This window comes from Nannospalax galili, unplaced genomic scaffold (genome assembly GCF_000622305.1).
Source record: "Nannospalax galili isolate Female #2095 unplaced genomic scaffold, S.galili_v1.0 scaffold159, whole genome shotgun sequence".
Classification (NCBI taxonomy): domain Eukaryota; kingdom Metazoa; phylum Chordata; class Mammalia; order Rodentia; family Spalacidae; genus Nannospalax; species Nannospalax galili.
Genome location: NW_008343239.1, coordinates 44,067 through 65,494, shown reverse-complemented (window position 1 = coordinate 65,494; position 21,428 = coordinate 44,067). Strand labels below are relative to the sequence as shown.

At 42.7% G+C, this 21,428-nt stretch overlaps 1 protein-coding gene across 6 annotated transcripts; it reads left to right on the top strand.

The window, feature by feature from the left end:
- Positions 1-10,866: 10,866 nt before the first annotated feature.
- LOC103739138 (zinc finger protein 181) lies at positions 10,867-20,830 on the top strand. Of its 6 annotated transcripts, none has more exons than XM_008839436.2 (5): positions 10,867-10,947; positions 11,980-12,053; positions 16,993-17,113; positions 17,355-17,453; positions 18,503-20,830. In XM_008839436.2, exons 2-5 carry the CDS (start codon positions 12,045-12,047, stop codon positions 19,942-19,944), a joined length of 1,671 nt encoding a protein of 556 aa, XP_008837658.1. In that variant the 5' UTR covers positions 10,867-10,947; positions 11,980-12,044; the 3' UTR covers positions 19,945-20,830. The 6 variants fall into 6 exon arrangements, with proteins under 6 accessions (XP_008837658.1, XP_017655242.1, XP_029422489.1 ...); XM_017799753.2 differs by lacking the exon at positions 10,867-10,947 and adding an exon at positions 11,015-11,507; XM_029566629.1 differs by lacking the exons at positions 10,867-10,947; positions 11,980-12,053 and adding an exon at positions 16,414-16,659.
- The last annotated feature ends 598 nt before the right edge of the window (positions 20,831-21,428 follow it).

Here is a 21,428-nt window from a genome sequence, read left to right as displayed (position 1 = left end):
GATTTTTACACTAGAGGGACCAGATGGCTCCATTCAGGCTACTCAGGAGCTCTCCAGGAGGACAAAGAGGCACTGGCTAGTTAGGAGCACTTCAGAAGCCTCAGCTGGATATTGCCAGTGTCCAAGGAGAGGAGATGAGAGATGTGAGTGCTGGTCCCTACTAGTCAGCAAGGAAGCCTAAATGCTGGGGCAGTGGGAGGGACTTCTAGTAGTTCCAAAGTAGGGGGATGGGCACCACTAGACTTTGGAAGGTCACCCAGCAGAGTTGCTCTAAGGTAGTCTCTGAAAGTCTGGGCCAATTTTAAAATTCTTAAAAAAATATTTTATTTATTTTATTTTATATGTAAGAGTGTACTGTGTGCATGTGTATAAGTACACCTGTGTCAACCAATGCCCACAGAGGTCAGAAGAGGGCATCAGATGCCCTGGAACTAGAATTACGATGGTTGTTAGCTGCCATATGAGTGTTGGGAACCGAACCTTTGTCTTCTCCAAGAGCAGCCAGTGCTCTTAACAGCGGAGCCATCTCTCCAGTCCCATAATTAATTTTTTAAAAAGCAGCATTTCTATTGTAACCACTCTTATTCTCTTTTTAGGTAGACTATGGATATAAGCAGTGGAGCAGGAGTAGGAGCCTTAGAAGCCAGCCAAGGCCTGTTCCTGTTGTGCAACCTGTGAAGTTTACTTAAAATCTTGGCCCCGACATCCATGATACAGCCTTAATTTTAAGTATAAAAAATGTTTTTTTTTGTTCTCTTTTTTGAGACAAGGTCTCCCTGTAGCTGCAGCTGGCCTGGATTTGCTATGGAGACCAGGCTGGCCTCAAACTCACAGAGATCCACCTGCTTCTGCTTCCCAAGTGCTGGGATTAAAGGCATGTGACACCACATCCAGCATATAGCAAATGTTTTAACCCACAGTCATGAGATCAGTTACGAACCTCAGGGAGTTCCAAAACAGAGTTAAATATGAAGTAACCAAGAAAACCACAGCTGTAGCTTTGTAGCTCTGCCTCCTGGTGGTCAGAATGTCCCCTTGTGGCTAAGCATCTTTGAGACTGCAGGTAGATTGTTCCCAATATATTAAAAACTAAAGCACCAGGATATTTTCCAACACATGTACACTAACCAAGGGTTCAAATCCCATCTGACCCTCACCTGTTGGTTTTTCTTGAGAATTGTGGAAATACTATAAAATAGAGATACAGTCCCCCATTATGGGGGTGGTGGTGGTAGTGACCTTATCTAATGAATATGCCAACCCTCATAAATATTTATTTATAAAACTTGTTTAAAATCCACAACTATTGGGCTGGAGAGATGGCTCAGTGGTTAAGAACACTGGCTGTTCTTGCAGAAGACCCAGGTTTGAATCCCAGCACCCACATGGCAGCTAACAACTGTCCGTAACTCCAGTCGCAGGGGATCCTACAGCCTCTTCTGTCCTCTGCTCACACTGCACGACACAGGTGCACTTACATACATGCAGGCCACACACACACACAACATTAAAAAAAAAAAGATTTTGCTGTCCACCCCCACTTTGAGACAGCCTACTCCACTATTTGGAGCTTTGCTTTGCTAAATTAACTTGTTTAAACTTTGTATGTTCTCAATAGAATTATTATTTTTAGTGGTCTTTTTGAGACAGGGTCTCCCTGTGGCCCCAGCTGGTCTGAAATTCACTATATAGACCAGGTTGACCTCGATCTCACAGAGATCTGCCTGCCTCTGCTTCCCAAGTGCCAGGACTAAAGGTATGCACCACTACACCCAGCCAGTATTCTTCAAGAAATAGAAACAAGGAGTCCTCTCCCTTTACTTCTCAGACATGGGTGTCCTTTGCTAAAAATTATGAGATCCAAACATTTCTTTCACATCAGATAATTCCTCCAGAATTATGTTGACCATTTTTGAGTAAATATATTGATAGAATACGCGAACCTCAGAAAAATCATGAGCTCCATCAGAGGAGTCCATAAAGGCATAAAACCATCAGAGTGGCTGATAGGCTCTAAACTGTGAAAGTACAAAGTTCCCCCAGTGACCTAAGGGCTATAGATGAGAGGCCTGGCTTGGCTCACCCCTTATCAGTTGGTCACTCCCAAGCCTCAGAGAAAAGTGTTTGTGGAGCCCACCTGTCTTCTCTAAGGCCATAGATTACACTCTTGCCAGTTTCTGGGGAAATAATCTTGAGGAGACCCTCAATCACTCCAAGGACGCCAAGCCTGGGCACTAACTCAACTCCCCACTAAGTGCAGCTGTGTCCCACAACCCTGGTATAACCCCCCCACCCCTACCCCCGTTTTCTTTGTCTAGTTGTAGATGCCTGGTTCCCGCAGACGCTCTACCTCTCACTGTATCTTCTTTGAATAAACGAAGCTACATTTCTTGCCTGTTGCAGCTCTGGCTCTGGTTCTTTGTCTCCTACTCCTCTATCTTTCCTTTTATTTTCCAAAAATCTAACATATATGATCACTATGTTTTTGGCTATTAGACAGTTCACAACTGAGTGTCTGAGGTCATTACTGCTTGGCGTATCTGTTTTCGCTATGATTGCAGGTGTGATAATAAATCACTTCCTGGAAAAGAAACCATGGAGCAGCTCTTAGGAACAAATACTCTTACTTACACAACCCCCACCGGTGAACCCTGAGGATGCTGCTCCATGAGAAGATTTTACTGAAGACGTTATGTAGATAAAACTGCTGAGTCCTGAGTTGGACACAACTAGCAACAGACTCCAGTTTTCCATCTCCTCCTACATCTTTTCCCCATCTTGTTTTTCCGTTATTGCCCAAACATACATGATCCCACAGAATTGACTTCTCAGGTTCAGTTCAAGTGTATCTGAAGAATACTCATTGGCTTCTAGATTATAGGCAGACACATTTTTGTATGTGTCGGAAAGACTTGATTTCTTGTGGGTTTTTTTCTTGTTATTTTTTGGTTTTGTAGGTTTGAAGAAACATCTGAATAGGCTTTTAAACTTTGTGATAACTGCAGAGGATTCATGGAAATCTCAGTGTTTTATGTTTCTCAGTGATTAACAGGAGCGGCATCAGTCTGGACACAGGAACTAAGGGGTACCGTTTGCCAGGGCTCCTCACGGGTTCTTCGGTGGCTTTGTCCTTGGCAGAGTCCACAGTGGGTCATGCCAACCGAACTACATTCCCCAGAAACCTTTGCGCCGGGCAACCGTCACGGTCGACCAATGAAGGTCGAGGAAGAGGGCGGTTCACGCTGTGGGCCAGAAAGGCGGGACTTCCGGCGTCATCGGTAGCCTTGGAGACCGTCAGGCGGGCTGTCCTGTGGAGACCCAGAAGGTGCTGAGGCAGGGGAAAGAGGAGGCAGGAGGAGACGGGCAGAGACTGCACCCGAATTAGGGTTAGAAAAGATGTCCGGAGATGCTTAGAGGAAAGCAGACTGGGACCCGAGAGCGAGGGAAAACCGATGACAGAGGCCACCCCAACAGAACCAGGAGACTTTATCTCTGGACAGGGGTGGCAGTAGAGCTGTGGTCCTTTTTCGACTAGAGTCTACTCAGATGTCAAAGACAATCTCTTCATCATCTCTGTCTTCATCATGAATCTCTGTCTTCCTTTCCGTTGCAAAGGAAAGCCTAAGTCCTCTTAGCGTCCCTTGTTCATAGTTGACCTTAAAGATCATTGATCTGGGAATTCACACCATCGGGTGATACATTCTTAATTTCTCACTAACCCAACAAGGTCTCTGCTGTGTGGGCTGTGAGGTACAATGAGGGCCGATTTTTCCAGTTTGGGGATGTCCAATGGGTGACAGGCATGGGATGAAAAGGCTTGGCTTCTCTGCTTTTATATCACACCAGTGTCTTTTGTTACTGTAACTTTTGGGTCAAACCCTGATGAACCCTGAATGTAGATATGTGGGTCATTTGAATAATGTTTTGCCCAGAACCATCATACACCATCATACACGGTTAGCTTGACCTAGACCCGTGTAGTCTCTTTCTGCCCCTTTTCAAAGCTAAAGATACCTACTAGCCACCAATGATCAAAACCCCCAGACCATGAAGAGAGGAAGATGTGGTTCTCAAGTTCTTGGAAGATCTTTGGCTGTTCCCAGAAGAGACAAGTATCCCTCCACTTTATTAGCCATCTCTTGCCCTCCTAATTCCTGTCACAGCGGACTCCTCAATTTCATATTGAAAAGCTGATTTCGGAGCAAAGCTGCCTCTTCTCCATTCTTTTGACGCTGGATAATGCTCTCATTATCCTCTACACTCCTTTCTCAGAGGTTGGTTTTCTGGGAGGCTGAGCTTCTGGGATAGTGAGCAGTAGCAGACCTGGGGAGCCTGGCCAGGAGTCAGCAGGGCCACAGGATCTGCCTCGCCCCCGCTAAGTTCCAGTGGATGGAATAGTTGGCCGAAGCACCAGGGCTTAGCTTCACTGTCAGAGTGTGTGGCAGGCAGCTCATGTTGCTAGCCCTCCATGGTGAATTGGGAATCTTTTTTTAAAAATGTAATTTTAAAAATATTTTTATATGTGTATGAGTGTATTGCTTGTATGTGTGTAAGTGCACCCATGTCATGCAGTGTCTAACAGAGGTCAGAAGGTGTCAGACCCCCTAAAACTGGAGTTATGGATGGTTGTTAGCCACCATGTAGGTGCTGGGAATCAAACCTGGGTCCTCTGCAAGAGCAATCAGTGCTTTTAACTGCTGAGCCATCTCTCCAGCCCAGGAATCTTTTCTTTTAAAGATCTATATTTTTTAAATTTATGTGTATGAGTGTTTTGCTTGCATGTATGTACATGTACCACGCACATGCCGAGTTCCTACAGAGGCCAGAGAGGTCATCAGATCCCCTGGAACTGGAGTTATAATTGTCAGTGGGTACCAGGAACAATCTGGCTCCTCTGCAAGAGCACTCTTAACTGCTGAGCCATTACTCCAGCCCCTTCCCCCACCCAGACACCTGAGAATCTTGAGGGACTTGCACTGCAGCGACCTAGCTTTACCCTCCCTTGAGGATCCCCTTCTCTTTACTTCATGGCACTGACTACCAATACTTTGATTAGAGTAGGTTAACTTTTAGGGTTCGGGTCCACAGGTCCCAATTGTTCTTATGGGTGTACTCAGAAACCTGTCTCTGCTTCAAAGCTTTTGATGCCATTTGGATCCCCTGGGGTTATTGCAAGTGTGTATGCACATGCATGGAGATCAGAGGACAACTTATGGGAGGCAGTTCTTCCCATCACGTGGGTCTCAGGGATTGAAGTCAGGTTGTCAGGTTTGGCCCAGAGTGCCTTTTACCTGCTGAGCCATCTCACTAGCCCTCATTCTTTTCTTTCGCATGGCTCATATCTAGCCTTAATGGACACCAGTGAATCTGCACTGGGGCAAAACCTTATAAACGCAGTGAATGTGGGAAGTGCTTTAGCTGCAAAATTACACTTGTTTGGCATCAGAGAACCCATTCTGGAGAGAGACTTTACAAGTGCACTGAATGGAGGAAGTTCTTCAAATAAAACTGTAGTCTTATTTCACATCACATTGGTCCACACTGGTGAAAGGCCATTTGAGGGTGCTGATTGTTGGAGATGCACTGACCATAGATCCAGCTTCAATTTGCATTGGAGCATTCATGCTGGAGAGGGCAGTGAATGTGAGAAATTCTTCACCCACAAATCCAGCCTCCTTAAACATCAGAGAAATCATATTTGAGGAAAAACCTTAAGCCAGTGGCTTTCCTGTCTTTGGTACCCCAAAGCTCACCCAGCAGAAATGCCTTCGAGTGCAGGGAGTACGTTGCCTGCCTGGTCAACCTAAGGACAGCAGACATCCCCCAAAAGTGGCCTTGTGAAGTAGTCATCAGCAAGAAGTTGACTTTCACACCTGGACATCCATTCTCACTACATTCCTAATGGGCACCAGGTATGCTGGAAGCTCCAGGAGCTCTACTGCACTCTGCTACCTTGCCCGAGGTATGTCACTGCCGGTACCTGTGGCTGAAACCATCTCACCTTTAGCAGCTGGCTAGCATCAGGTTACCATGGGCTAGGGGAAGGTCAATCTGTGTACTGTCCCCTTCCCCGGAGGGAAGTGCTGTGAGGACATCAGAGTCTTCTGTAACTGTGTTCACACTGGATGTGATTAGTAGAGTGGGCTGGAGAGATGGCCCAGTGGTTAAAATCATGTATGTACTGCTCTTCCAGATGATCTGAGTTCAACTTCCAGAACTCAAATTGGACAGTACACTGCAGCCTTTAACTCCATCATTGCATTCATGTGCACAAGCCCACACACATATACACATAATTTTAAAAAATATATTAAAGGGCTGGAGAGATGGCTGAGTGGTTAAGAGCACTGGCTGCTCTTGCAGAGGATCCGATGCCCTCTTCTGACCTCTGCAGGCATTGCACAACACAGGTGCACATACATGCAGGCAATACACTCATACACATAAAATAATAAAAAAAATTTAAAAATATTTTAAAAAAGAATTAGGAAGTAGCTGGGTCTGTAAACTCAGGAGTGGTTGGTCTGTACATGAGATATATTCCTGCTCACAGATTTGCTGTCTATAAGGAAAGGATGCTTTGGGAAGGATTGTCTTCTGGGCCAGGAAGCTTTCAAAGATTACAGAGGTCAGTGTGGTGAAGGGACTGTGAAATAGTGTTTCTATGGCTTTAAAAAATATGCTTGATATATTTAGCTGAACTTTGAACATGTATACCTGGAGCCCTTGTCTCATGAGAAAATTTATTCAAGAACGCTTGCTAGGGAGTTATCTCCGGAATGCCAGTACTGTCCTAGTTTCTCAGAAGACACCTTTAATCTCTCAAGGCATATTATGGTGGTACTGTTAAACTGGTCATTATATTTTACTAAATTATTATAGTCTAGCCACTTTATTATTATTCGCTGTTCTGTAAACATTCAACTGTAGCTCTAATGAGTGTGAGTATAAAAACAGAGCTGCCTGTGCTTTTAGCGCTCCTCCATGGATGAGGAAATAAGAGTAAAGACATAGGGGCTGGAGAGATGGCACAGCGGTTAAGAACACTGGTGGTTCTTGCAGGAGACCCGGGTTCAAATCCCAGCACCTACATGGCAGCTAACAACTGTCCATAACTCCAGTCCCAGGAGATCCGACAGCCTCTTCTGATCTCCTCGGGCATTGCACGTGTGCACTTACCTACATGCAGGCAATACATCCATATACATAAAGGAGAAAAAAAGAGTAAAGAAATAAAACTGCGCGAGTTCTCTGGTCTTTTTTTTTTTAGTTCTGTGATAATCCATTCAGGTCTTGCGGCTGTCCCCTGGCAGCCACAGTGGAACATCCTTAAAATCCCAACATTTAGGAGATATAGGCAGGGGAATTATGGGTGTGAAGCCAGCCTGGCATACATAGTGAGACTCTGGTTTCAAAATCAAAATAGCAAAGCATAAAGAAACAACAAAAACAAAAACATGTTGGGGCTGGAGATATGGCTTAGTTAAGAGCACTTGCTGCTTTTCCAGAAGTCCCAAGCTTCGTTCCCAGCACCCACACTGGGTGACTCACAACCACCTGTAACTCTGCTCCAGGGAGATCTCATACCCTCTTCTGGCCTCTGTAGGCACCAGCACACAGGTGGCATTCACTCACACAGACACATACAGATAAATAAAACCTTAAGAAAAAACACACTGAGGATGTAGTTTAGTAGTAGAGAACATGCCTAGCATGCACAAAGCTGTGGGTTCAATCCCTAGCACCAACCCCACCTGCCCCCCAAAAAAACACAGAAAAAATGCCAGAGCATTAGAAGATAAATATAAGTAGATCAACAAACATAATTATACTGAGTCAAAAGTTGTTTTTGTGGGCCGGGTGTGGTGGTGCACACCTTTAATCCCAGCACTCGGGAGGCAGAGGCAGGCAGATCTCTGTGAGTTCAAGGCCAGCCTGGTCTACATAGTGAGTTCCAGGCCAGCTGGGGCTCCAGGGAGACCCTGTCTCAAAAAGACCAAAAAAAAAAAAATAGTTGTTTTTGCAAAGTGGCAAACTGTTTCCTCTATGTTTATCCAACTTTCAACTACCAGACACGGGTGGTTGCTCTATATTTGTACTAGAACTTCCTTTGGCCAGCCAGACTTTTTAGTTTTTATCATTGATATTAGGTGTTTACTGGTTGGTATCTCTCTGTGATTTTTCCTTTGGATCTTTCTAATGATTAATGTTTACAATGCTTATACTACTGCCATTCCCTTATCTTTGGTTAAGCATCTTTTCAAATTTTGGCCCATTAAACACACACACACACACACACACACACACACACACACACACACGCACACTGTTTGAGAGAAGGTCTATGTAGCCCTGCTAGGTCTGGAACTCACTATGTAGACCAGGCTGATCGTCCTGCCTCTGCCTCCACAGTGCTGGGACTTATGGGCATGTGCCACCACACTGGCTGTGCATTAAAATTTTTTTTTGTTATTATTGAATTTTGAGAGGCCTGAATAGAGTTAGACACATACCCTTCATTAGATTCTTGATCTGTCAATATAATATATGGCTTGTGTTTTCATTCAATTTATAGTCTTTCCCACTTAATGTTTTACTGTTGATATAGTGTGTTTTCCCTGTTTTACTGAACATGCTTTTGGTGTATATTTTAATACTTGTTTTCCAAGACAAGAAAACTCACTTATGCTGGGCACGGTGGCACATACCTTTAATGCCTGTGTTAGGGAAGGAGAGGCAGGTCAATCTCTAGGAATTCCAGATCATCCACAACTATAGCAGTGAGACCCTATCTCAAACAAACAACCCTCCCTCCTTTGTTACCTAATAGAGGCTTCATACTTCCAGTTTTATAATCTTTTTTGAGTTATTTCTTGTATATTATGCGTCAGAGTTTTTCTTTAAAAATTGTTTTTGATTTTTATTTTATGCCTATGAGTGGTATGCCTGCATGTATGTAAGTGTACCCATGTTGTGCACTGCCTGCATGTGGAGGACAGAAGAGGGTGCTGGCTCTCCTGGAACTGTAGTTTTGGACAGTTGTTAGTCACCATGTGGATGTTGGGAACTGAATCTGGGTCTTCAGCAAGAACAGCCAGTGCTCTGAACCACTGAGCCATCTCTCCAGCTCATTATTTCTTTTTTAATATGCATGTCTCATAGTACCAGCTAATACAATAATCAAAACCGGCCTGCAAGAGGACAATGACCAAAAACATGCGATTTGCAGTTCTCAGACAAGGAGATAGGCTAATAGATACAGAAAAACATTCTCAATCTCAGCAATAAAAAAATCGAATTTAAGAAAACAATTTGCCTGGCGTGGTTGCACACGCCTTTAATCCCAGCACTAAGGAGGCAGAGGCAGGCAGATCTCTGTGAGTTCAAGGCCAGCCTGGTCTACATAGTGAGTTCCAGGACAGCTCAAAAAGAAAAAAACAAACAAACTGCAATTTGACTAACCTCATTAAGAGACAGTGATTCCAGCCTGAGGGAAAAAGAAACAGAAGTTCAAGTTGGGAAGCTGTGTAGTTTAATTTCATACCTAGATTATCAAAATAGTAAAGTTGATACAAACTAGGGATACCTGGGAAGAAAAACTTCAATTGAGAAATTTCCTCCATTAGTTTGGCCTGTGACCATGTCTGTGGGACTTTTTAAAATATTAATTTTTTATTGAATTTTTGTGTATTTCACACATAAAATCATCTTTATACCTCCTTCCCCCATCCCCTTTGGCATCCTCCCATAGCCACCCCCCCATGGGAATTCATACATTCTGTCATTTGTATTAACGACTATTATGTAAAGTTAGTGTCCTGAAATGTCCCTCAGTGCAAGTTCGTCCACTGGGCTTTAGTCAGCCTATCTAGAGTCTCTCCCTTCAAGAAGATCAGCTCTTCCTCACCCAGCAATATTCAGCCAATAATTTTTCGATTATGGTTGGGGCTTGCTGTTAATTTCCACAGTTTGTGCTGGGTTTTTGTCTGCCTAAATTTGCATGGATCTAGTGCATGCTGACACCATCCTTGTAGGTTGGCATGAGAAGGTCCCAGGCCCCTGTAGGACTATTCTGTATAGTCATGCACCTCCTCCCTGGCTCTTACAATCTTTCCACTGTGGGGCATTTTCTTGATTGCTGATTGACGTAGGAGGGCCCAGCCCAGTCCCCAGTGTCTTCCCTGGGCAGGTGGGCCTGGGCTGCATATGAAGCTGAGCAAGCCAGAGGAAGCAAGCCAGTCTTAGCTTCCGTTTCTGGAACCAGGTTCCTGCTCTGAGTTCTTGCCTGGCTTCCCCCATTGATGGACTGTGATCAAGATGTGTAAGCCAAATAAACACTTTCCTCTCCAAGTTGGTTTTGGTCAGTGTTTTATCACAAAATCAGAAAGCTAACTAGAAGAAAAGCAAACAAACCAATATTCATTAGTATTGTTCTGGCTTGTGTAGGTACATGCCTGTAGTCTGTTAAGGTAGTGTGGAGTAGCCAAAGAAGCGCTTTTGGAGACAGAAGTGGATCAGGCTAAGGACTATGAGCAGAGGGATTTTTTTCCCAGGATGAGGGTTATTGACCTTAATACATTCCCATGAATTCAACATTTTCAAGGTTTTCTGAGACTAGCCAGGGGATAAGTCTGCACAAACTACCGGGAAAAGCCCTAAACTGATGGATAACTATCATTGTTGATAATCTGACCATAGGACATTCTGGGGACTACAATCTTGCCCAAGTGAGCACCAAAACCTCAAACAGCACAGGAGCCTAACAGCAAGGCCTCAGTAGTTTGGACGTTGGGATGGAGACTTGCGTAATCAGTAAGGACAAGCACCTTCTCCGGGCCGCGGAAGGGAGGGGCGGGCAGGCGCGGAGGCTTCTGGGAAAGTTCCTTCGCCGCCTACGACCTGGTGTTGCTGTAGGTGGTGGTCTACTCCCAGTGCCCAGTGTCTCAGGTACGCCGGGAAGCGGATCAGGACGACCCGGGGCTGTGCGGTCTGGGGAGCAAGCCTTTACCGGAAGCCGGGGACCGCGAGCGGAGCCCGCAGGCGTCAGTTAGGGGAACACAAGCCGTCCGCGGGTCTACAGCGCGGTGACAGCTCAGCCTTCCCGGCCCCCAGGCCCTCAGAGATGGGAGAATGAACAGGAGGATGAGCCGGCTTAGTACATACGCCTAGCGAACGCCACCGAAGATGGTTTAAATTCAATTTAAAAAATTTAAATTTAAGAAATTTAAATTTAATTCATGCCTGAGACTGACGCTTGATCAATGGTTAAATATTCCCGAGAGTCAGTGTTGCCATCGTTCAGAAAGTAAATCTGGAATGACACGAACACCTGCGGTGGATCGAGAAGATAGAATAGGCTCTTCCACATCATTATTTACAAATCTGGTTTTTAAAAATATTTTTATTATTTTTTAGCCGGGCGTGGTGGCGCACGCCTTTAATCCCAGCACTCAGGAGGCAGAGGCAGGTGGATCTCTGTGAGTTCAAGGCCAGCCTGGTCTACATAGGTGAGTTCTAGGACAGCTGGGGCTACAGGGAGACCCTGCTTCAAAAAGACAAAATTTTTTTAAAAATTATTTTTATGTGTATGAGTGTATTGCCTGCATGTATGAGAGCGCACCCCTGTCAGTGCAATGCCGCAGAGGTCAGAAGAGGATTTCGGATTCCCTTGGAACTGGAGTTAAGGATGGTTCATAGCGGCCATGTGGGTGCTGGGAATCGAACCCGGGTCTTTAGCAAGAGCAGTCAGTGTTCTTAACCACTGAGCCATCTCTCCAGCCCAAAATCTGGTTTTTATATACAAAATAGTACGTTTTCCTCACAGGTGGTACTGAGTAAATAGTTACTTCGTGCCAAGAATCACCCTTAGTTCATAGGGAGACATCAGAACCCCAGAGGGGGATTATCTATGTATTTTTCCATCTCGGTGTCACAGACACGCCTGTTTTTTTCCCTTTGCTTTGCCCTGCCTTTCTCTAGACATGGCCCTTCTATAAGCCTGGAGTCTGGAAAGAGAACTGTGTTGACTTGGAAATTGCAAAGTAATGCCTTGGGTAAGTCACTATATCTCCAAATATTACTGAAAACTTTTTATGCGGGGGAGGGTGGATTGAGTTAGGATGAGGTAAACTCATGATCCTCCTACTTCAGTCTCCCTTGCTTACAGCCTTGTGCCCCAACTCCAGGCTTCCTGAAACACTTTTTAAAAATCTGGGCTCTTAGCTGGGCGTGGTAGCACACGCCTGTAGTCCCAGCACTTGGGAGGCAGCGGGAGGTGGATCTCTGTGAGTTTGAGGCCAGCCTGGTCTACATAGTGAGTTCCAGGACAGCTGGGGCTACAGGAAGACCCTGTCTCAAAAAGAAAGAAAGAAAGAGAGAGAGAGAGAGAGAGAGAGAGAGAGAGAGAGAGAGAGAAAGAAAGAAAGAAAGAAAGAAAGAAAGAAAAAAATCAGGGCTCTTGAGTGCTTTCTTTGATTTTCATGCAAGTTCTCACCTGACAAAATCCATTTAGGGACTGGATTGGATTCCTTTTGTTACAGGAAAGGATGGCTGTCCTAGCAGAGATCCAAGTACGGTCTGCCTCTCAGTACTTCCCTGTACTGGCTTCTGCTAGAACAGTCTCCACAAGCTTGAGTCGGGTTTTTTAATAGTTATTCTTTCAGTGTCATGTATAATGTACTTTGATTATATTCCTGCCCTCCCTATTATCCTCTCATATTTCCTTCTGCCCATTATAAAAGAAGGCAGGTTCACTGAAAGAAGCTGACATGAAATTATCCTTCAGATGAGATTAGGAGAGTTACAGACTCAGGACCATAGAAAGCTTTGATGGGGCCCCAAAGAGGGAAGCATTAGGAGAGAGATGGCATCATGACCATTCCGAGCCATAATAGGGCCTTGAAGGAGGGACTTACCTTGAAACCCTGTAAGACAGAGAGCAGTTTTGATTCCTCTAAGTTTTCATGGTGGGTGGGCAAGCTTTGTACCACCTGACCTAGCCTGACCTGGCATATATGTTCCAGAAGACAGGAAGGCGCTGATAAAGACTAGCTTTCATTCAAGGTTGTCTTGCATTTGCTCAAGCTGTAAGAGGGAGGGGTCTGCAAGGGCTCAGCAGGTCTTCTTATCAACTCTGCCCCAGAGAGAGTGCTGCAGTGGGTCATGGCCTGGTTTCTGGGAGAGAAAGGCAGCTAGAGGGTCTGTAACCTAACTTTGTTGAACCTCCTCTTCCCAGCAGGTTCACCTCCTACTTTCCTGTGTGTGTGTGTGTGTGTGTGTGTGTGTGTGTGTGTGTGTGTGTCCTACTTTTTAATTAGAGTTGCTTGCATGAGCATGGGTATGAGGTCAATTTACTTGAGCAAGGGCAATTTACGAGTGGTTACAACACGGAGGAATGTGATTTCCCTCCCCTAGCAACCATTAACTGCCTATAGCTCCACAGAGAGGCCCCTCTGTGAAGGTAACCACTGCTGCTGTGAGTTCACAGATGCAACAAGCCACATCGTGTCCAGAAGAAGCATTCCTGTCCATCTTCTGGCGCTTACACGCTTTCCATCCATCCTCTCTTCTGCAGTGCTCCCTGAGCCTGGGGAGGAGTGATATAGAGGTCCAATTTAGCGCTGAGCCCTCTACAGTGGTTTATTCTTAGCACTTTGACCATTTTGAATCTGCATTAACCATTGCCCACTGCAAGCAGATGCTTTGACCAAGGCTGACAGCAGCACTAACCTATGGGTATAAGCATAAATATTTCAAAGGCATTTTGACATGTCCATTTAGCAAAATAACAGTAGTAGGTTTCCTGCTAAACTTGTCACCTCCCAACCATGGGCTTTTTACAGAACCAGGCATGAATTCCTTCCTGTGGAGCAGGCCTCGAATCCAATCAGAAAGTGATTGGTTTATCTCCATCACAGTGCTGCCACTCTTGTACCAGTGGGCACATTTGCCTGGGAGACTGGTATTGTAACTCCCAGGGTTCACAGGTGGATAAGAGTGTTGACGATTTCTCCCACAGCAGCCAACATAACACCTCTGGTACCATGAAAACCAGTCATCAGAAAGGGAGCTTCCAGCTCAGTTTCAGCCTGATTTCCTTTTGTCTTACAATCAGAGTATGTGGTGTCTTCAGCAATGGGGTCTTCATCATCCAGTTCTGTAGGCATCCAAGAGCAGTAGCAATAGTCTCTATTTTTTGGAGGTCTCTGAGACTTCCTTGACCAACGGCATATAAGACAGTATCCCACAGCTTGCACTGGGATTTTTGTTTAAGAACCTGTGACTTCTGGGAACAGCATCCACCTGTGTAGGATACCTCTCTCATTTTTTTTATTGCAGTTTTCTAATTAATTTACAAAATTGTGGGTTTCCATATGACTTTGTCATACATTCCTAGTTTTGGTTAACCTCCTCCCCCACTGCCATCCACACTTAAGCCTTTCTGCTCCCAGTATCTGCTCCCTTTCATATCACCTGTTTTGAAATGTCCCCCTTACCCCCTTTAAGGCCTCTTCCCTCAATGGGTCCTTTCTAGCTTCCTGGCCTCTACCAGCACATTCAATTTAAAAACATATATCTAAAAGTTCAAAGCTAGGATCCACATATGATAGAGAATATATGACATTTGTCTTTCTTAGCCTGGGTCACCTCAATATAATATTTTCTAGTTCCATCCATTTTACTGCAAATTTTATAACTTCATTTTTCTTTGTAGCTGAATAAAATTCTGCTGTATATGTACCACCTTTTCGTTATCCATTCATCAGTTGATGGACACCTAGACTGACTCTATTTTCTACCTATTTGGAATAGAGCAGCAATGAACATAGATGTGCAAATATCTCTGTAGTTGGATATAGAATTCTTTTAAATTGCATGCCAGGTTTTTTGTTTTTATTACAACTCAGTGTGCGAGTTTAGAATTTTAAGTTGTTTGCTCTTTGGCTAGCAAAGCTATATCAGGTGATCTGGTTTCTTGCCATCTAATAGAACACTGTGTTGGTGGAAATGTTTTATGTATGTGCTGTCCAAGGCTACAAAACCAAACCTATATGACTATATACCTTTAATTCCAGTACTCAGGAGGCAGAGGTGGGTGAATCCCTATGACTTTGAGGCCAGCCTGGTCCATATAGCGAATTCCAGGCCAGCATGGGCTACTGTCTCAAAAAAGCTGTAGAAAGTAGGGGAAGATGAAAAAGAAAAAAATTTGGGTTACGATAAAGCTAGCATAACCCAGTAATTTTTTTGTTTATTTTGAAGATGGGATAAATTCTGTCTGGCTTTTTAAATAATGAAATTTCTTTCTGCTTTTCTAATTTGAGTAGATTGCCTGTGATGTTTATCAGGCCGGTTTAATGTTTACTCAAGAATAAAACTATTTGCTTTCTCTTTTAATTTATGGAGAGGATTATCTGCATTGGCAAATTGATTTTTAAATTATTTCCAGGGCTGGAGAGATGGCTCAGCGGTTAAGAACACTGGTTGTTCTTGCAGAAGACCTGGGTTCAAATCCCAGCACCCACATGGCAGCTAACAACTGTCCATAACTCCAGTTCCAGGGGATCCAGCCACCTCTTCTGACCTCCATGGACATTGCATGACATGGGTGCTCTCCCCTACATGCAGACAATACACGCACACACATAAAATGAAAATAATAAAATATTAAAGAAAATATTTCCCCAACATCTAACAGAGGAAAAAATTCTCTCTAAAGCTAAAGATCACCTGGATGTGGTGGCAAATGCCTGTAATCTCAGCATTTAGGAATCTGAGGCAGAAGGGTTGTGAATTTGAGGCCAGCTTGGGCTAAATAGGAGATCATCTCTCAAAAAACTAAACCTAAACAAAACCCAAAAGAAAACAAAAAGGAAAAACCAGTGTTACTGGAGAACATACATACAAATTATCAAAAAATTAAGAGACCTCCTAGACATTGTGGCAAATGCCTTTAATCCCAGCACTCAGAAAGCAGAAGCAAGTGAATCTCTATGAGCCTGTGGCTAGCCTGGTCTATAAAACTAGTTCCAGGCCAGGTCTATATAATCCCAGCACTCAGAAAGCAGAAGCAAGTGAATCTCTATGAGCCTGTGGCTAGCCTGGTCTATAAAACTAGTTCCAGGCCAGGTCTATATAATCCCAGCACTCAGAAAGCAGAAGCAAGTGAATCTCTATGAGCCTGTGGCTAGCCTGGTCTATAAAACTAGTTCCAGGCCAGGTCTATATACGAGACCCTATCTCAAAAAAATAAAAAGGTCTTGAGAGATGGCTCAGCAGTTTAGGGTACTGACTGCTCTTCCAGGGGACCCAGGTTTGGTTCCCAACACTCAAAAGGCAACTGACAACCATTAGTAACTCCAGTTCCGGTTGATCCAATGCCTTCTTCTGGTTTCCATGGGTATTGTACAACATGGGTGGTCTTACATGTAGGCGAAACACTCATACACAGAAAATAAATCCAAAAATCTAAATAAATAAATAGTATATATAAAAATTGAAGAAAAAATTTAAAAGTGGCAGACCATTGAATCAACCATTGTTAGAATGAAATATTTGGCCAGGTGTAGTGGTGCATGCCTTTAATCCTAGCACTTGGGAGGCAGAGGCAGGTGATCTCTGTGAATTCAAGGCCAGCCTGGTCTACATATGGAGTTCCAGGTCAGCTGGGGCTACAGGGAGACCCTGTCTCAAAAAGACCCCCCTCCCCCCCCAAAATTTGCCACTGTTAATGTGTATTTCACAAATAAAATGTAATAATTGTGGCATTCAAATGCATATATTTTAATTTGATTAACCCAGAAACTATTATTGAACATTTAAGCTTTAAAAATTGTTATTTTAAAAAAATACTGTGAATGAGTACTATTTATAAATTTCTAAGTATATCTAAGAGTATTCCTTTATAATAGTTTCCTTGATATGTGTTTATTCTTTCCCTGTGTTCAGAAAAGGCCTGGGATCTGGTTGAACCTAATATTTTTGTTATTTCAGGTGACATTTAGTGATGTGGCTATAGACTTCTCTCATGAAGAGTGGATGCAGCTAGATTCTGCTCAGAGGGATTTATATAAGGATGTGATGATCCAGAATTATGAGAGCCTGGTCTCTCTAGGTAAGGCTATCCAGTACAAAAGGGGAACTCTTTTGTCACTAGGAATTGTTGGAGAACCTGCGAAGTAAATGGTTGAATTTGTGTGTCTAGTTCTCAAGAAAATGTGAAATTCTTGTGCCTTGTTTGAAGTTAATCTTCTCATTTTAATGACTGCCCTTTGATCTGTCCTTTAGTCACTGTTGTGGTGGCCTCTCGTCCTTGAGGATCACAGTGTAAATAAATTCTGTATTCTACCTATAAGCAGGTCTTGCCATAACTAAACCCTATGTGATCACTTTACTGGAGGATGGAAAAGAACCCTGGATGGTGGAGAAAAAACTGTCAAAGGGTATATTTCTAGGTGAGTCATGTGAATCAGGCAAAGGTCTTTGTGAAAGAGGCTTGTGGTAAGTGTGAAGGCATTAAGGAATCCTTAGCTTAGATTTCAAAATGATCATTCTACCATTCCAGATCATTATCTGTAACTCATGTCATCTAATCAAAGGAGGATTTGCCATGATAATAATTATCTCTATTTTATTTGTGACAAAATAAGACAAATTAGCTTTTTGTTAAGTTCACTTAAAAAAATGAACTTAGAGCCAGGCGTGGTGGCGCATGCCTTTAATCCCAGCACTTGGGAGGCAGAGGCAGGTGGATCTCTGTGAGTTTGAGGACAGCCTGGTCTCCATAGCAAGTTCTAGGCCAGTTGGGGCTGCAGGGAGACCCTGTCTCAAAAATAGCATTAAAAAAAATAAACTTAGTTGGTTTTAAAGTAAAAGTTGTCAATTGATAAGAAAATCACTTTTCCTCTAAAGCTGAATTTCATAGGTGATATATGAATGTGTTAAAGGAAGTTTAGTACTTTATAAAAATACATTTTTAGGAATATTTTCTAAAATCTAATAAGTTATATGATTTCACCCAGATACTATATAAATTTTGACAGCCTATGTCTTTGTGAACCATGATGATCAAAATTTGCATAATTTTATCACTAACCATTTAATAACATAAAGCCTGTTATTCTCATGACAAATTAAGATTAATTGACAGATGGAGAAAACTATAAGATAAAATGATCTTTCATGGGATATAGGCTTGGAATCCAAAATGCTTTCCACATTTTTTTTCCTGATAGTTTCATTTTTTTCCCTTCATATATTGTGCCTATATTCACAAATAGTTCATATTTCATCCTTTTCCCTATTCATAGTCTGTGTCTTCCCTTGTGAATTGTCTGTATTCTCTGCTGCATGTGAAGAGTGTTCAGAAATCATTGAATATATGACTTGTCAGAGCCATGTGTTTTGTAGGGTCTTTGATACCTAGTTTACCTACTTCCACCACTGAAGTTTCATTTCAAAAAGTACAGAAAAAGAAGCACTTTGCCTTTTCGGTATATTTCAGATTGGGAATCAAGATGGGAAAGTAAGGAATTCTCAACAAATGATATTTATGATGAAGATTCATCCCAAACAGTAATAATAGAAAATAAGGTAAACCAAGGTCATAAATGTTCAAACATTAACAATGACTGGAAATATGTGGAGAATCTGGACGAAAAGCATGGATGTCAGGTTGACCATGTCAGACCAGTGAGCCTCACCTTGAGAAAAAACCCCACTGGGGAGCATGCTTACAAATACAGCACACTTAGCGACATCTTCCATTTGAAGTCTACTCTCTCTGAACCACAGAGAATTTCTGCCAAAGGGAAATCACAGAAACTTGTGTTGAAAAAGAGCTTACCAAAGAAGTCAGTTAAGGAAAGTGAGCAAACCGATGACAAAAAGACACTTTTGAATTATAGTGGAAGTGTGACAGCCTTTAGCCAGAGCAAATCTCTTGTCCTTCATCAGACTTACAATAGAGAGAAGATCTATACATGCAGAGAGTGTGGAAAAACCTTTGGCAAACAATCAATTCTCAATCGCCACTGGAGAATTCATACAGGAGAAAAACCCTATGAATGTCAGGAGTGTGGGAAGACATTTAGCCATGGTTGGTCCCTAACTCGACATCAGGTAAGCCACAGTGGAGAGAAACCCTACAAATGTATTGACTGTGGGAAGGCCTTTAGCCATATCTCATCCCTGACTAATCATCGGAGCACTCACACTGGAGAGAAACCATATGAATGTATGAACTGTGCAAAGTCTTTCAGTCGTGTTTCACATCTCATTGAACATCTGAGAATTCATACTCAAGAAAAACTATATGAGTGTCAAATTTGTGGGAAGGCTTTCATTCATAGATCATCTCTCATTCACCATCAGAAAATCCATACCGGAGAAAAACCTTACGAATGTAGTGAATGTAGAAAAGCTTTTTGCTGTAGCTCACACCTTACTAGACATCAAAGAATTCACACAACAGAGAAACAGTATGAGTGTAACAAATGTCTGAAAGTTTTTAATAGGCTCTCTTTTCTTAGTCAACATCAGAATATTCATAATGAAGAAAAACCCTTTGAATGTCAGAAATGTAGGCAGTCCTTCAACCAGCCTGAATCACTGAATATGCAGTTGAGAAATCACATTAAATCGAAGCCTTATGAATGCAATATATGTGGGAAAGACTTCAGGTACAGATCCTCCCTGCTTCAGCATCACAGAATTCATACAGGAGAGAAACCTTATGAGTGTATTAAATGTGGGAAGACCTTTAATTGTAGTTCAAACCTTACTGTACATCAGAGAATTCATACTGGAGAAAAGCCATATAAATGTAATGAATGTGGGAAAGCTTTTAATAAAGGCTCAAATCTTACAGTCCACCAAAGAACACATAATACAGAGAAACTCAAAGGTGCGGTAAGCATGGAAGAGTCTTTATATGAGCAATTGTAGTTATGAAAAGTCATGTAAGAGAGAGACTCCTTGAAGCAGTACTTGCCATTATAAATTTGAGTCACAGCTCCTTAATTCAACATCAGAAGCCTTTTATGAGAGGAAAATTCATGGATTGGTGGATATGGAAGACCTTTAGAAATGATGAAAATTTTGTCAGAGTTCATACTGTGGAGAAACCTTATATGAAGACAGTAAATATGGGAAAACCTTTGTTAATATTTATCCCTTAACTGATGTAAAAAGCCTCACAGTATGCTAGAAAAAAGTATATATGTGTTAAATATGGGAAAACTGCAGACAATATGAATCTTTTTTTTTTTTTTTTTTTTTGGAGACAGAGTCTCCTTGTAGCCCCAGATGACCTGGATCTATGTAGACCAGGCTGGCCTCAAACTCACAGAGATCCACCTGCCTCTGCCTTCTGAGTGCTGGGATTAAAGGCATGCACCACCATGCTTGGCTTCAACAATATGAATCTTTTACAGGTTCACAGGAGCAAAGTTTTGGGAGATAGAAAAATAGAAATTATGGGAATTCCATCACAAGTGCATTCCTCATTCTGCATCAAAAGAACTTAGAGCAGAGAGAAATCTGATGTAAGAAATGTAACAGTGCTAATGAAGGGTTATCTTGTTAGGCATCAGATCAATGGTCAGGTGACCCAAAGGACATAGGAATTATGTGTAATCTTTCTTTGCAGTGATGCTGAGTTCTACTGGAGAGTAGACAAGCATATTATAAATAAATATGCATTTTTATAGCACCACCTTGCATTTTCAGTGGATCCAGGAAATGTTATGTCAAAAAAATCAAAGCTGTAGAAGAATGATGTTAATAAGGAATTTTAGTCTTTAATAAAAGTCATTTTGTGTATCAGAAGCTTTCACTGACCATTTTTATTTTAATTATCTGTGTGACCGTGTGTGTGTGTGTGTGTGTGTGTGTGTGTGCACGTGCAGGTGCTTATAGAAGCCAGAAGATAGTGTCAGATTACCAGGAACTGGAGTTACAAGCACTTAAGAGTTCACCCTGATGTGGGTGCTGGGAACCAAACTCAGATATTCTGGAAGAGTAGCAAACATTCTTTTTTTCTTGTCTTTTTGAGACAGGGTCTCCCTGTAGCCCCAGCTGTTCTGGAACTCGCTATGCAGACCAGGCTGGCCTCGAACTCACAGAGATCCGTTGCCTCTGCCTCCTGAGTGCTGAAATTAAAGGCATGTGCAACTGTGCCGGGCAACAAACATTCTTAACTACTGAGCCCTCTCTCCAGCCCCATGACTTGACTTTTTCTTACATAATTAAAAAAATTTATTGAACTTTGTGATTTTCTTTTTTTTTTAAACTTTATTATGTTTATTTTATGTATATGAGTGTATTGCCTGCATGTATGTAAGTGCACCCATGTCATGCAGTGCCTGTGGAGGCCAGAAGAAGGTGTTGGATTCCCCCGGAACTGGAGTTAGGGATGGTTGTTAGCTGCC

What these genes read in the sequence shown, in the direction of transcription:
- LOC103739138 (XM_017799751.2), top strand. Translation starts at nt 16,921, where the DNA reads ATGTGTTTATTCTTTCCCTGTGTTCAGAAAAGGCCTGGGATCTGGTTG. An exon ending in TGAGAGCCTGGTCTCTCTAG is followed by an intron (nt 17,114 to 17,354) that starts GTAAGGCTATCC and finishes TCTACCTATAAG; the next exon opens with CAGGTCTTGCCATAACTAAA. An exon ending in GTCAAAGGGTATATTTCTAG is followed by an intron (nt 17,454 to 18,502) that starts GTGAGTCATGTG and finishes GGTATATTTCAG; the next exon opens with ATTGGGAATCAAGATGGGAA.